The 17,416-nt window shown below is 33.3% G+C and overlaps 1 protein-coding gene across 2 annotated transcripts in view; it reads left to right on the forward strand.

Moving 5' to 3' along the window:
• chchd3a (coiled-coil-helix-coiled-coil-helix domain containing 3a) overlaps nucleotides 1–17,416 on the forward strand; it is a 94,956-nt gene that overhangs the window by 55,454 nt on the left and 22,086 nt on the right. The window contains exons 5-6 of one of the 2 annotated variants that reach the window (XM_056455756.1): nucleotides 3,406–3,420; nucleotides 7,072–7,155. In XM_056455756.1, coding sequence (XP_056311731.1) covers nucleotides 3,406–3,420; nucleotides 7,072–7,155 — 99 coding nt within the window. The remainder of the gene's footprint in view (nucleotides 1–3,405; nucleotides 3,421–7,071; nucleotides 7,156–17,416) is intronic. The other variant, XM_056455757.1, reaches the window with a different exon arrangement.

Genomic DNA, 17,416 nt, shown 5'->3' on the forward strand with positions numbered 1-17,416 from the left:
CATAATCACCACAGAGGTTGCAAAAAAAGATCGAAAGGCTCATGGCTTTTTATTTCTATTAACTACTATTAACTATTGCTGTTAACTACTATTACTATTATTATTAACTACTCTTTTTCTTCTGTAGGTTATGGATTAAATATGTTAATTGTAGTTTAATAAAATGAATGAGATATTTAGAAATCACCAAGCAAAACCCCACCACCACCCAATTGTTCCGCAACCCCCACTTCGGGAACCACTGCTGTATGGGATGCAGGATTTGCAAAAGCAGCGACTTTCAGGAGCTTATTATTGCATTATATCAGTCAGAAGGAGAACAAAATGATTATCATTTCTATTTGAGCTCAATAATGTTCCAATTTGGTTTCACAATTTGTTTAAATCAAATATCTTTGTGGAACATTGCAGTTTTCTGTGGGTCACTGTCTGTCATCCATACACGAGAGGTGTGACTTCTTTTATAATAAATCACTCTCATTGCCCCCCCTCCCTTCCTCTTGTCCTCAATGTTTGTAGTTTCACTTTCATTTCCAGTCTTCCCATCCCACTCCCTGTTCTTCATTAGCGGAATAATAGCAGACGATCGGTCACGTGACTCAGGGGCCTTTGTTAGCAGCGTAATGTGATTATATGACCTGCAGGAGACTGAATGAGTGTGATGTGATGGAAATAATCCTGACAGCCTGTGTGACCGAGTGACGGAGGGCTGCCATATGCCCTGTGAGAGGGGAAATCCCTGCGCGCACATCAGTAGCGGCGGCTCCCTGTTCTTTAATTGCTCATTGGATACGCTTTCACTGTGTTTACCTACTGGCCTGTGAATGCAGCTGCTCTGTTCTGTTTGTGTGTGTGTGGCTGAAGGTCAATAGTGGAAGCTGCATTTCTTTCCATAGAAAAATTTGGAGCCCTAATGTCTCCTTGACTGATTACCCACAATTCTTCTCGCCCACGCAAGGGCCCGGATTGGCTTGCAGTCTTGAATGCGGTTGTGTGGACTGCGTGAGCGCTGGAGAGGAACAGTGCAGAGGTCAGGTTTATTCCGCTGGAGGGTTGCTCCGCTTCTGTCGAGGGCCGTGGGTGTTTTTGGAGAGCAGTTCTGTCTGTCTTCTCTGCTGCAGGTGTGGGACGCTATTTAAACTGTGATTGTGGTGCTATTAAAGTGTGTTATATGCTGCCATGCACTGGAATACAGTACAGTGTACAGTACATTCCATCAAAATATTTGATGCTTGTTCAAACTACTCAAGTAAAATGAGCTTAAATAACACAATTCTTAAGATTTTTTGTGGCATCCTAATTGTTTTATGTTCAATCCACTTAAATTTGTTAAGTTTACTTACACTGTACTCACACAATTCCTTCATGTTATCCCAACTCAAATTGATTAAGTTAGCTTAATTGTTTTTACAATTGAAGTATATGGAACATAAAACAATTAAGTTGTCCCCAAAAAACTCAAGAATTGTATCGATTCAGCTCATCTTAAATAAGTAGTTTGATCAAGCATCAATAAAACATTGTCAATTATACACTGCCATACTTCCATGGGCCAAAAAAATGACAGCATTTTCTGTTTTTGACTGTCTTTTTAATGAATAAACTCATTTTGTAATTGTTTAAAGCATATTATTTGTAATGCAGATCGACGGATGTATCCTTCCAGAATATGTGTATTAAGTTGCACCAACAAGAGTTATTAATTGCTATACAAATATAGTTCTCATTATTAGTGCTTCTTAACAAAAGACCTTTCTGTAGATTATTTGTGCATTATTTTAGTCGTATTAAATGAAAATTGGAAAGGTTTCCGTGGCAACTAGCTGATTATTTTAGTTTAATAAGCTCAGTTAAGGTTTAATTTATTTCATTTTGTTTTTCATAGTTTTGATTGAATTATTTCATCCTTGGTCAAGACAAATGTTAAACAATTAGTGTTTGTTAACAGAAGCATCCCTATTCAAATCCTGTAGAACAACATCTCAGAGAGACTTTGACTTCAGACATCTCAGAGAGACTTTCAGAAAAAATGCACAAAAAAAAAAAAAGAAAAGAAATATAATACCTTTGCAATAGCATTTCTATTTCTCATACTTATGGTTTTTTACATAAACACAAAACCCTAAACAGATTTCTCACGTATGGTGTCATTCAAAAATAGTGTACTGTATTTTTTTAAAGCTATTAGACTTGTTTATATATCTATAAATCATGTAAAATCCTGTAGAACAAGATCTCAGAGACTTTGTCAATAGTTTAAAATTTTTGTTATCATGCAAAAACAGAAGAAAATGTCCAAAATGCAAAAACCTCTGCAACCTCTTAACAATAACAAATCTTAAATTAGCAGTGTTTGCCAATGGAAGCATCTCTATTCCTCATTCTTATGGTTTTTGACCAACACAAAACCTCAACCGATGTTTTACATATCGTCACCTGGGAATTATAAGGTTCTATCTGCGTTCTGAATGATTTTGAGATATTGAGCTTCAAAGTTTTTGCATTCTATATAGCATACAGTATGCGTTTAACATTTGTTTTAAATAAAAAGTCTTAATGGTAACAACTTGTTAACAACCCTTAATGTAAATAAGTTGTCATTTAATTAATGTGTCAATAAATCAATTTTGACAAAAATATCAGATAAAACCTTATAATTCTAAGGTGACAATATGGTATCATTCAAAAAATATTTTAGTTTACCTTTTTATAAGCTATTAGACTTGATCATAAATCTATAAAACTCATTGTCAATTGACTTTGTTTGTGGTTTTCTTTTGGGTTAGCATGCAACATCATGGAAAACAATTGACAAAATGAAAAAAAAAAAACCTTCTAATACCTCTGATACCTTCTAACAGTGGCCTGAAAATCTAGATTGTCATAGCAAGCATCTATTTCCTGCAGAAAAAAAACTCGTTTCAATATGCATCATGCGGCGATGTTACTTTTCCCATTAGTAGACGAATAGGAATTAGCATAAATCCATGTGGGGGAAATGAAAAAGTTACATTTTCCCTGGGATTATTAACACTTCTTAGTGACCTAGAAATCAAAGCAGACTCACCTGTGGGTATATATAATGTGTGTGTGTTCCAGAGAAGTTCTTCAACAGCGCAGGCCTTCATGAGCGCTGGAGTTCAGCTCTGATGGAGATCGCTCTGCTCTGATTAGATTTAGATTAGATCAGATTTTCAGTTTGTTGTGAAGATCTCTTTCTCACCTTGTGACAGTGTTTGATAACGATGTTGCTGCTGTGTTCATGCAGTACACCAACACTGCAGTCTGTGTGTGTGTGTGTTCCAGCATTTGAATACTGAATGTAATTATAGGAACTTCATCGTTAAATTGCTGTTCTCTCTCTCTCTCTTTCTCTCTCCTTTTCTTTCTGCTTCCTCACTCCAGCAGATGGAGAGAAAGGTAAGGCACAAGAGAGATTTGATTTATATGTCCCATATCTGCCTCAACCTGCTTCCTGCTGCAGTACTGCATGCCTAAATACACTATACTTCTCTCTCTCTCTCTCCCTCTCTCTCTGTGATTTACTGCTGAGTTTTTTGTTTTTTTCTGGTAATTTTTTTTCCATTTTTGCCATCTTTTCTTTGGAGTTGTTTGTACTCCAGCTAAGAAATAATTCTTCATTGTTGTTTAATACTCTGCTACACAATTTAAACATGCAATGGGAGGCTTTTTTCCTCGCTAAATAAATTAATCACGGCTGAATGGAAATTGCTGAATCTATAACAATCAGAGCTTTTGCATGGATGTTTTGTTACATCTGCAACCACCAGCACAACATAACATAAAATGCCCTTTTTTAAAGCTATTACAGTCAACTAAAACAAAATAATAATAATTTATTTTAAAACTAGTAAATATAATAACTAGTAAATATAATACAACTAGTAAATATAGAATATGTATAGATAAAAAAATACAGCTATATTAATAATGATTGATTTATTGGAAAATGAACTTGTGTGATGTTAAATATCTTATGACTAAGCAAACTATTTCAATATTAGCTGGAGGATATGCTTGTTTGGTTCTATGTTTGTTTTTGATTTCACCTAGCATATTTATAGTTTTAATTAGTATGTAATTTGTCACCGGCCTTGACAGATTTACTGAATATACATGCATTTGATACATAATTATTTATATATTAAATATTTATTTATTTAAATCATATTCAAATATGTAATTTAATCTAATACTCATAATAATGTGTACGCTTAAAATTAATTTGTATAATCTAAAATGTACATATACATATACACACATACATACATATACACATACATACGTACATACATACATACATACAGCAGCTGGAATCTCTCAGTAATAATTTAGCAACCCTCTGCATTTCGTCATAAATGAGTATTAAATACTTCAGTCCAACATCTACATTATAAGGACATAGTAGACATTTCAGTAAGACAATGATCCAAAACACGGCCAATGAAACTCTCAATAAGAAGTTGCTGAATAACTTCTGAGAGATTTTAGCTACTGTCTGGGCTTTCACTGCCTTTCTACACCTCCCTTTCTTCATGTGTTCAATACTTTTCCCCTGTGTAATTTCTTTTTTTTTTTTTAGTTTAGAAAAGAAAATACATAGATAACTTACATTATCTCTAAAGCAGAAAGAAACTCAAGGATCTTGCATATGCTTTGTATTTTCTTCCCTTTAACAACAACAACTATAAACAGTAAAACATGGGGAGCTACAAATCCTTTAGAAGATTTCCTTTAAAAAACAAAAGATATATATTTAAACATATAATATTACATTACAAAATCCGGGTATATTGGTGATATACTCAGTCCATTTACTCCAAATTCGAAAAAAGTATTCAGTCTGTGTTCTTAATGAAAAAGATGACATCACATATATAGTGTGTACTGTATCAATCCATTCTTCAACCCCCTGTGTAATTTCATTTTATTACACACAACTTCATTTGTAAACTAATTAGATTTGTTTTCTTTTTATATATGCATTTCTTTAGTTGTTATCAACCAAATACATATTTGGTTACATATTGGTTAAATATTATTTAAATGTTACTTGATCTGCCAATAATACCACCAATCAAACATGTACCAGTCTGTTTTTTTCTCAAGAAAGCATTGAAGACCCAAAAAGCCTTAAAACAAATCAAATGAGTAAACATGGCTGTCAGTGTACTGCATCTCCTCTGCGAGTGTGTTATAAATGGGTGAGGGTCATTTCCAGTAGCTGAAGGTCAGCGGGGAGAGGCATGAGTGATAAGACCAAGAATCATGGATAAGACCATAAAGATTCCCCATTCTTCCACAGCTGATGTTATCACACAACACACAGACTAAGCTTTTAACACACAGAGACGCTTCAGCATGAACCTTGTCATGAACTGATGCCCTTGGAATAATCAAAGGTGTATGTCATTTCTCACAATATACCAGCAACCTGAGGCCATAATGATTCCATGCATCTCTTCATGCTACAGAATCTACTGTGCTGCTATGTGTAAAAAAAAAACATATTTCACTGTAGGTTAGTAGTTATGATGGTGGCTGAAGAAATATACTCAATTTATGTTAATAGATACTCTCCAAATGTCATATTCTCTTGTGTTATTCCAAACCTGACTTGCTTTCTTTCATGGAGCACAAAAGGAAAAATTTTAACAGAATCTTTTCCATACAATAAGAGTCAATGGTGAACAGAGGCTATTAAGCTGAAAATGATTTAAAACGGCATGAAAGCTTCGCAACACCAATGTGCTTCTTAAGTCTTCTTAAGACATACAGTAGCTTTTACGTGAGGAAAAGATCAATATTTACGTTGATTTAAATAAAAAAAATAGCTATACAAGTTTGCTTAATTCGCATGGGTTTATCTGGTTGTTTTTAAGAAACTGTGCAATTATCTAAAGCTTTTAATATGTAATTGTTGGATCTACTAATGAATATTATACCTAAATAAATAAAATGTCTTTTCATTTTATAAAATAAACAAATGATCTCTAAAGCTTCAATTACAGTAAACAAGTTATAATATTTTTGATAGTTTTTTCCTTAGGTCTTTTAAATGACTAAACTTTAAATGCGAACAAGTAGGTTTGTCAACTGTTATGTTATTTTTAGCGTGCTTTTTAATTTTGGGAGCATGACAACTTTTATAGGACAAAGAACAGCACTGACATTCATCTAATCTTATTTTGGAAGTCTATCAAATAATTCTGAAAGCTTTGAATATAACAAATGATTAATATTGTCAACAATTATGCTGTTGCTATGTAATTTTTGGAGCACATTTGCCATCATTATAAGGGTAAAAAACAGTGTGGACATTTTTATAAACGTCTCTTTTTCAAGTCTGTCAATTAACCTTTGAATCTAGTAAACAAATCATATTTTCAACTGTTATATAATTTTTGAGGGGATTTTTGGAGCTTAACAGACCATTTGCCATCACAGAGTGGAAAAGAGCAGCACGAACTTTCTGCTAAAAATCTAATTGATACATAAGATGCTATAAATGTAGCAAATAAATCATATTGTTAACTTTTTTAGTACTTTTTTTTGTAATTTTTAGATTAAGATGGCCCTTTTACCACAATTTAATGGAAAATAGCAGCATGAACATTGGTCTAAACATCTCTGTTTGAAGACTACAAAAATGACTTCAGAAGTTTGAACATAGTAAATAAACCCTATTGTCAGCTGTTGTTATTTTAGGGTGCTTTTTATAATTTTTGATTCTTAGGAGTCCATCTTTATATGTAAATAAAGGAGCAGCATGACCATTCTGCTAAACGCCGCTTTTTACAATCTACCAAATGTCCACAGAAGTTTCATATATAGGAAACATATCCTATTGTAAAACTTTTCCCATTTGTGGAGCTTGATTTCCCATTTGCTATTATTGTATGTAAAAAAGCAGCATGAACATCCCACTAAACATCTAATTTTACAGATTCTGAAGTTACTCAGTGATGTTTGTTTTTCTCTCCTCTGTACTGCACTGAATATATACTGCATCCAACTCTATCTATCTATCTATCTGTGTGTTTCCCACAGGCCAGACAGTTAGAGGAGAGAGACAAAGAGCTCCGGAAGCAGGACGCTTTCTACAGAGAACAAGTGGCCAAGCTGAAAGAAAGGGTATGACCTGCACATTTGCACTTACATTATCCACGGCTTCTGAATATATAGTGATGATCGGCAAAGCGCTACATTATGACTAACATGATATGATAACCGTAATGCTTGACAGTAACTCACTAATGTGCAGAATGGGAGATGAGCCGTCCTGAGCTAGAATGTGAGTCAGCCTGTCCTGTTATGGAGGTAAAGCTCTACAGAGAGTTCTTTCTCTGCTTTATAATGGCGAGGCAGCTTGTCTTGATCTGTGATGTGCATCTCTGCAACCTTGCTCGCTCATTTGTTGTGTCCTCAAACTGACACCCTCCTGCAGCTTGTGGTCAGATCCTCCTCTGAGCCTGTGGGATGGGAGGCAACTCTTTGTCCTCAAACGGACATGCACATACTGAGCTCCCAGTACGGGGTGCGAAAATGGTGGATGTCTGGTGATGACCCATTTTAAAGTGCAGGTTGTGTGTCCATAGGTGTTTCAGCAGGTTAACCCTCTGTAGTCATCGCTTTGGGATTTTAGCATTTTAGCACAATGCTTAGGGTTTCGGAAAAGCGCTGCCCAATATTTGGAAATTGATATTGCGATATTTATTTTTAATTTCAATAAAAACAATTTCACCTGATGACTTGAATAAAGGGCTGCTCGATTATGGGTGTTTTTTTTACACACTATAATATATGAGAGTACATTTCCCCAAAATGCAGCCTGTAGACACTTGGCTGGAAAATACCTCACAATATTATTTTAAAGCTCCATTTAGTCAGTGATTAGACTCATCCTTTATGCATGAAACCGGCTGATCTTGCAGACGGCAGACAGCTTTAGCTCAGTCTTTACAAGGACAGCTCTCACGTCGTTTCAGAGGCATTATTGATCATCTGCAGCTTCATTTATCACTTATCGACCTCTGTTCAATATTCCTGGCATTGTGTCAACATACTGTATACACAAACACATACACAGACCTCGGCCCTGCTGGACATTAGGGTATCTATGCCTAATGTATTTGTGAATCAGGATTTGTTGGCTAGACACCATAAATAATAAATGCTCTGGGTTTCGCACAAGACCATGTACTATACTACTCCGAATACAAGAACCATCAGATGCAGATGAGTCAATGTGTGTTTATGTTATTATTATTGTTATTATTTATTTTTATTTTTTCATTTTATTTTTTAATTAATAATTCATTTTTCTTCGGCTTAGTCTATATTTCAGAGGTCACCACAGCGAAATTAACCGCCTTTTAAAATAATTTTTATTTTTATTTGTGTGATTAATGTTATTATTTATTTTATTATTCATTTTATTATGAGTAATTTTGTTATTTTTTTATATAATTTTTAAATTATTTTTATTTGTATTATTAATGTTATTATTCAATTTGTTATTCATTTTATTATTATTATTATTATTTATTTTTCTATTAATTTTTAAAATCATTTTTAAATTATTAATTCATTTTCTTTCAGCTTAGTCTCTATTTCAGAGGTTTTCACAGCGGAATGAACCACCTTTTAAAATATTTTTTATTTGTAATATTAAGAATATTATTCCTTTTATTATTATTCATTTTATTATTATTTTTTATATATTTTTATTATTTTAATTTTTATTTGTATTATTAATGTTATTATTAATTTTGTTAATTTTTTTATTATTACTACTACTACTATTATTATTATTATTATTATTATTATTATTATTATTATTTAGTAGTAGTAGTAGTAGTAGTAGTAGTAGTAGTAGTATCATTATTAAAATTATTATTATTCTCATTATTAGCAGTATTTACTACTACTACTACTACTACTAATAATAATAATAATAATAATAATAATAATAGTTTTTATACATGAAATTGATTTTATAATTGTTTGTTTCAATTATTTGTTACATTTTATTACATTTAATAAGTAATTTTTAATAATAATAATAGTCATCATCATAATCAGCTAAGTTAAGCAGTAAAAATAGTGTTATGGTTCTATTTACTGCAAATGTATATACTTACAGCCAAATTATTCTTGGTTTTTGGTGTGAATTTGTCAGAATATCTGATTTATGTATGTGTATTTATGTACTGGATCGCAGGATTTACAGCAAATAATTGCTTACATTTGCATCAGTGTGCAAACATATTCAGATGACTTGTAATACACGTCATGTGAACCACTTCTATGATGGCTTATGCTGCTTTTGTGTCATTCTTTTGAGGCTTACAAACTCACATGGAAACAAAATAACCAGTATGTTCTACAAAATCAACTGTGTAACAAGAAACTAAGAAAACCAATTTGCAAATCATTCAGGGAACCACAAGATTGATTTTGAATATACCGCAATATTCTGTCTTGTCTCCCGGTTTTCTCCAGGCTTTGGACTGTAACAATACCAGCAAACCAAAGCGGGGAAAAGACCAAATGAAAGATACAGGGAGAGGAGAGAATAAAGCGCTGATATATATTACATGTCTCTTTCAATTGAGTTTGCTCGTTTATCAGTGGCCGGTGTTTGACAGCCCATCACAGCTCGGGAGACGCCGCCTGCCACCTTCAGCCTACTTATTGGCCCCGGCCACTCAAATTGCCTCTGAAACAATATCTATATATGTACTGCATGTATATATTCGCCTCAGATTTTCACTCAATACTCAATCTCATATTTCAATTGGGCACTCTTCACATTTATTGTTTTTTTTTTCCTCTGTTCAATTGCATTAATAATGGTTTCGTGTCTTTGGAATGATGCTCTGTCATGATCACAGTGGAGATGCTGAAGAAAATTGCCAATGTTGAACATAAATGTTGTTGTTCTTTCTTTAAAACATCCTTTTTTTTCCTCCTCGCTTTAAGTGTGTGTTAACAACATGTATGATGATATAAAATAATTAATCTTTTATTGCATACTGAGCCATTCAAACCTTATGATAAAATCCCTATAGTATTTTGCGCCCTTAATTCTGACTCCACATTTACATGCTTCACTTTAATAATTTAATTAACTGTTCCTTGATTTTTTTTGAATGTGCAGCGCCCTTGATTAACTACTGTATATACTATATATACATACTAAAAGAGCATAGTATTTATTTTTGTAATGCATTTTATTATTTCTTATATTCAACTTTTATTTTACTACTAAAAGACTCTTCTGAATGTAAATCTGTAGTGTGATTTCTGGTGGTACAGTGTTGAATGATTAATCAGTTGTATTGTATTGTATTATTATTGTTTTATTTATTAGTATTTTATTTATTATTATTATTATTATTATTATTATATAGTAATAATAATAATAATAATAATAATAATTATTGAGTTTCTTATCTGCGTGTAATTGATGCTGCTTTTGTGTCATTTTTAAAATATATAACATATTACATTATATTATTGAAAGATTATATTCTTATTATTGTATTATATTATTATTATTATTATTATTATTATTATTATTATTATTATATTTATTTTTATTTTTATTATTACTATTATTAGTTTTTATTATTATATTTTTTAAATATAATTAATAATAAATAATAAAAATAATAATAATTAATAAGTTTATATTGTAATAAAATAATATAATATAGTAATAACTTAATATAATAATATAATATTTTAATAATATAATTTAATATCTTATATAATATTTAAAAAATGACACAAAAGTATCATAAATTATACGAAGATGCGAAACTCATTAATTATTATTATTATTGTTTATTATTTATTTATTTATTTATTTATTATGTTATTAAAATATTATTTGATAATATTAAAAAATAAATAATAAAAATAATTATAATGATAGTAACAATAATTGATGCGTTTCTCAGCTGCATATAATTGATGCTGCTTTTGTGTCATTTTTAAAATATTATGTAATATGGTACATTATATTATTATAATATTATATTATAATTTTATTTTATTTTTTATTATATAATTATTTATATTATTATTATTACTAATATATTACTATTAAAATATTATTATTTTTTTATTTATTTTATTATTTATTCATTTATTGACTAAATCACATCATATTTTTGCATAAATATTTAAACCAACCCATTATTTATTATAAATCACTTTTTTATTTTCATTTTTATTGTAGCATGCTCCAAATAAGAACTGCTGCTCAATTTCGAAACATAATGCTGAGGGTGTGCAGTCTAATCTGGATTTATTTGTCTGAAATTGATCACCAATAAAGGTGAATCCACACTAAAAGTTTCAGTACAGTTTATTCAGTATATATTTTATGATATAATGCAATTTATTGCATACAACTTTCTTTTTGCTTACAACTCTCCATTCAAAGCTTTGATTCAGACTTCCAGGAGCTGTTACCTAGCAACACTATAGGATGTACTCGTAGTAACCTGTAGTGATGCTACAAATGCATTTGAATGTAAATCGCTCTTCAATGCATGTTAAGCTCTCTCTCTCTCTCGCTCTCTTCCTGTTACTCGTTCTTGCTGACGGCATTGTTAAGAGAAGAGAGTGTGTTGTTTTATTTGAGATCAGTGTGTGGTCATTATCTTTTCCCTCCCTGTAGACGAGACACTGGAAAAGGGACAGCGTCTGTCTCCACATGAGGCTTCGTTAATTTAATTAGTCGAGTTTTATCTAGACAAGAGGCACAGCTTGAGTTTTGCACTCCTAGTCATGTCCCCTTGTTTTCCTTTACTGCTAAAAAATATGGATAGCTCTTTTTTTTCATAGTTTTCACATTGTAGAGTCATTCCAAACGTTGTAAAATGTCACCAATATGTTGTTCTGAATATGTTTATTGTATAATTTTTGCATAGAGTTGCAGCATTTGTGTTTGTTTGGGAGATTTAAACTGCTCTGTTTTGTCGCGCAGTCTCCCGCAGTAAGAGGCAATGATGGAAGGATTGAATCCACAGGCCTCTACTCTGCTTTTTTTCGCTGTTAGCAGTCGCCAGCTTTGATTTGTTAAAGCTCGGTCTCGCGCCTCCACCGGTGCACTACGGAGCCAATATGGCCGCCATGCTGTTGAGCCATAATGGCTGTCTCAGCGGGGGTTTCCCTCCACATCCGCTCTGGTCTGTAAGAGATAACACAGCCTGCTGATTACTGCGCCATTGCTCAGATCTCTCATTATAAAGCCTGTGAGATTTAATTTGAACGTGGGGCTGTTTCCCAAAACACCACCTATATGCACTGTCAGTGGCACGAGTAGCTTTTAGGAGATTCTTTCATTAGTTCATAACACCCCTGTGAGCGCCAGATTAAGCTTTTATTTTAAAAAGCCTGTAAACAGAAGGTGAGAAAGGAGTTTGAGAGCTCCTGTGTGGAATGGGATATTTTCTATTATATGTATGTATGGATGGAGGGAGGGTGAATAGATGAATTGATGGGTGTGCGTATGGATGGGTGTGTGTTTGTATGTATGGATGAATGTGTGTATGGATGATTTTGTGTATAGATGTATGCATGTATGTAGGAATGTATGTATGTATGTATAGATGAATTGATGGATGGATGGATGGATGGATGGATGGATGGATGGATGGTTGTGTGTCTGTATGCATGTATGGATGGATGGGTGGATGTATGGGTGGATGTATGGATGGATGTGTATATGGATGGATGGATGGATGTGTGCGTATGTATGGATGTATGTATGTATGTATGGATGGATGGTTTAATGAATGAGTGTGTAGGTATGTATGGATGGGTGGATGTTTGTATGGATGGATTGTATCTCAATGAATTTGGCTGAAGTTTTGGGGGTTTTTTTCCTGAAAAATAGAGTTTGTTTGGTAAAAAAAAGTTTTGTGTGCTGGCAAAAAGAAGGCTTTTCTAAAGTGTTAGGCCACGTTTATACTGTCAGGTCTTGATTCCGATTTGTTGCCTATGTCTGATTGTTTTGCCTGTCCATTCACACGTTCTTTTAATTTGTGACCCATATCTGTTTCGTGTGTTTACAATTGCCATGCAATTTACGACATCGCACATGCATAAAGGCAGGCTCTAGCATCTGCACCACACTAGCCACGATGGAAGAAATTGTCTTGCTTTTAGCTGAAATATGCAAAGTTCACCCAACTTTAAAATGATTTTGAGGCGGAGGGGGAGGAGGGAAAGGGCTGTCATTGCAGCTTGCGCCTATGGTTTGAATATGGTGTCCTCCACCATTCAGAGAAATTTGTGGGGTTTGAGAGGGATCTTAGGTCTGGTGGGAGCAAATTGTGGCGGGCTTTAATGAGGAGCAGTGGGTCCGAAATTTTAGAATGAGCAAACACACACTCTTCCTTCTGTGTCATTAAACCGTGGAGAAGTACCACATTGTCGCAAGTTTAATGACGTACAAAACGTAATGCCTCAATAAATCCGATCTGCCTGTTTACATGATAGTCGCATTGACCAATTTATATCTGATTTATTTACAGATATGAAGGAGGCCTGAATCTGATCTCTGAATATCCGAATGCATGCGTTTATGTTTTTTTTTCTTTAACCTCAAGGTCATCAAGTAAAATATAGTTTAGTTGATACAATTCCATGTTTTGAAATATTTCAAAACCCTAATATGCCTCAAAACCATAACAACAACAATAAATAAAAATAATAAACCGATAAAACTTTTTTTGAAAATAATGATTCAGATATTGGAAATTTGTAAACTCAGTCTTTGACAAATGAATTTGATGGCTTAGTGTTTCACAAAACAGCATGTGGGTGGTAAACCTGCACTCTCAGATTGATGAAAGGGCCTCTAAATCAGTATGGCCCAACTCCGAAATCAAAATCAGCAGTCTTATCCCGGTCTCTTATTAATCAAGGGAAATGGCAGACCTCCCAAATTACACCGCTGCTTAACTCATGGAGTTTTCGACCACGCGTGTTTGGATGTCTGACTTACTTTGCATGTAATCAGTTTCTGTGCAGGCCAGGAGTCTTTCACTGTGTGGCCCTGATTAGTGTTGACTCCACCTATCCGATCAGCGGCATCACAACATGCTCTTAAAATCACTGCTTTTGCACAACAGGCCCCTCAGAGTCAAGTTCATACCCGATACTGGCTTTAACTCTCAGCTGTGTAATAGGCTTGATGACAGGTTTGTCAACATCCACTCTGGGGGGAAATAAAACATTATTTTGGGGCTTTTCAACTGTGCAAAATAAACCTACATCTCACAGTGTAACAGAAACTCATAGAATCCAAAGCCAAATGGGATAATTCCGTCTTTGCAGGTAAATAAAATCACTAACAATGGCTTAAATAATTTAGTTTAGTTTAGTTTATTGTTTTATTAATACATATTTGTATAAATATTGTATTAATAACATGTTTATGTGTATAAATAAATAAATAGATAAATAAATAAATAAATAAATAAATAAATAAATAAATGTGTAATTTATTTATTTAAATAAATAATAAAGCTACACTTCTTTTTTTAATAATAGTTTTTTCAGGGTTTTCACCTTTAATGGACAGCTCAGGAGTATTGACAGGAAATAATGGGGAGCAGAGATAGGGGAAAGATCGCCATAGGACGGCAAGGCAGGAGTTTAACTCGGGTCGCCGTGAGTGCATGTGTCGACGCACTAACCATTACACCACTGGCGCTTCTAAAATATCCATAAATTAGCAGTTTTCCATATTTTGTGATTCATGTTTCTTTTTTTATCCTATTTATTTAGGATTTTGAATTGCATTATGTGACTTTGATCTTTCTTCCAACAACTTTTTACCTTAAAAAAAGTTTGTAATAGTTTTGTACTGTGAAGTGATGCTGGACAAAGGGAGTTGCGGATCCAAATGCAGGTTTATTAAGAATGGAAACAGATGTAGGCAGGCAAATCCAGTGTTGTATCCAAATACACAGGCAAAAGTCAGTACAGGCAGGCAACAGGCAATTTAGACAAACAAAATAAAACAAGGGTCAAAAACACAGCAAGACAAGGCAAGGAAAACGCATCGTACTATTCGCAAAACTGTTCAACAAGACTGCAACAATGTGTGTGTTTGCGCTGTTGTTAAAGTACTTGTAATCAGTCGTTGAGCAGTATCAGCTGTGTGAGTCTAATTAGTGAAGACTTGGAGCAGGTGTGCATGTGTTGCATGACAGGACTTGTAGTTCATAGACAGGATTGTACTCCATGTAAATGAATGTTCTGCAGTGATCTATGATGGTTACATCACTGGTGATCGTGACAAGTTTAAAGTAAGTATAAATTTTTTTGGCCAATATTGATAACCGATAACTCTAAGATTTGGAGGCCGAAAACCGATATATTAGCCGATAAATATCAATTAAGAATCAATTAAAAAGTTTTTTTTATACAGTGAACTATTCTGTTTACACATGCAATATATTTCCTTTCAAACATATCTACAATGATAAGGAATATGATCACTTACTGGGTTATTACCGATAACAATAACATTAAAAATAGCATTTATCTGCCGATATCGAAATGGCCTCCGCTATATCGTGCATCCCTAGTTTAAAGTAATATATTGTCTGGGTTGGTGTTGTATAGGATGATACTAAACCTTGTAATAAACTGCCTGTACATTTTCTGTTATTTTACAAACTTATTTATCTCTATATTATTTCCTATACACTGTATTATTTCAAACTACTAAAATGTCGATACAATTCACTTTTAATAGAGTTGAATTTTCAGAGAGCAGAGATCAAGGACTCACGATGCAATTCACAACTGTAAATAAATGGAAAACACTTGTGAATCACAAAATACGGAAACCGTTTATAACAGATATTATTTACAGTGTATATAATATATATATATATATATATATATATATATATATATATATATATATATATATATATATATATATATATATATATATATATATATATATATATATATATATATATAATACATAATGTTTTCTATGTATATGTTTGATATAAGTTTAATAAATTAATTATTAATTAAAAAAAAAACAAAATTATTGATTATATGTAAATGGCCTTTCTACCATCTACTGGTATGTTTGACAGGAAGCTGGTTTTTGCTGTCTGGCAACTCTAAAAGCTACTAGACAAATGATTTCTACTTGACGTGCAGTCCATCAGAAGCTATACAGTAGCTTCACTAAAAGCCTAAGATATATTTATTGATCCTCATGGTTGTTGTCTTTCATTTGTATTGATTGTGTGTGCGAGAGAGGGTGAATGTGAGATGAACCTGTCTCGCTATGATTGAGAGCTCTCTTTATGGTGGTAGCTTGAGCAAGTTTGTGTTGTCACATCTTCAAATTCACTCGTCCATCTGACATTCAGCATGTTTTCTTTGAAATGTCAGTTATTCCTTGGAATCGCCGACCCGAACGCTTTTATCAAGGTCTATTCCGGGTTGTGCGGACATTCGTTTTGTCCTCCACCTACACTTGACACACTTCACTAAGATCCTCATAAGGTTTTAGATTGCCATCATCTGTTAGTGTGATGACCTTTTCATCCTTGTTGACACTTTTTCTTTGATTTCCTACAGTACCTTTATCCAATGTTGCTTCGAACATTTATTTTAATGAGAGCTTTTTATGCTGTAAATGGTCTTCGGTGTTCTGTTCATACTGGAATATCAAGTCAAGTCGAGCTTTACTGTTATTCTGCTACATATGTGGACATACAGAGGAACGAAATGTTGTGTCTTGCAGGACAACGGTGCTACATAAGAGCTATTTTAAAAACCTATGCATAACTAAAATATACAATAAGATACTTAACTATACACATAAGATACTTAACTATACACATAAGACAGGCTAAACAAGTACTTTTACATGAGACTGAACAATGTTGTGCAGGATATTGTGCAAGAGAGGTATTTAAGGTTAAAGCAAGCAGTGCAACATGATTGTGGTAAATTATAGTAAACATCGTTTTCATTATTGAGTTCTTGTAAGATGGAGTTTAAATAAAGTGTCAGGTGCATAGGAGAGAAGAGTGTTTCTACCGGTGATTTATCAACCCCACTCACCTGTTTGAAGCACAATTTGAAATGCACAATGCTTCCAAGAGACATGAGTGATTAAGAAAGTGTCTATAGTGCAAATGTGCAACCTGTTGCAGGAGTCAGAGAGATAAAAGGGCATCTTTTCTACAGGTGGTTGTTAAGCCCACTCACCTGTATGGGACATACTCAGGAATGCATGGGGAGGGGGTACATCGATACACATCCAATAATAGCTTTTAATTATGAAAAGCAAAGTGATTTGAGCGAGTGTTTGATTTTGACATAACTTTTC

Source organism: Danio aesculapii, chromosome 4, assembly GCF_903798145.1.
Source record: "Danio aesculapii chromosome 4, fDanAes4.1, whole genome shotgun sequence".
Classification (NCBI taxonomy): domain Eukaryota; kingdom Metazoa; phylum Chordata; class Actinopteri; order Cypriniformes; family Danionidae; genus Danio; species Danio aesculapii.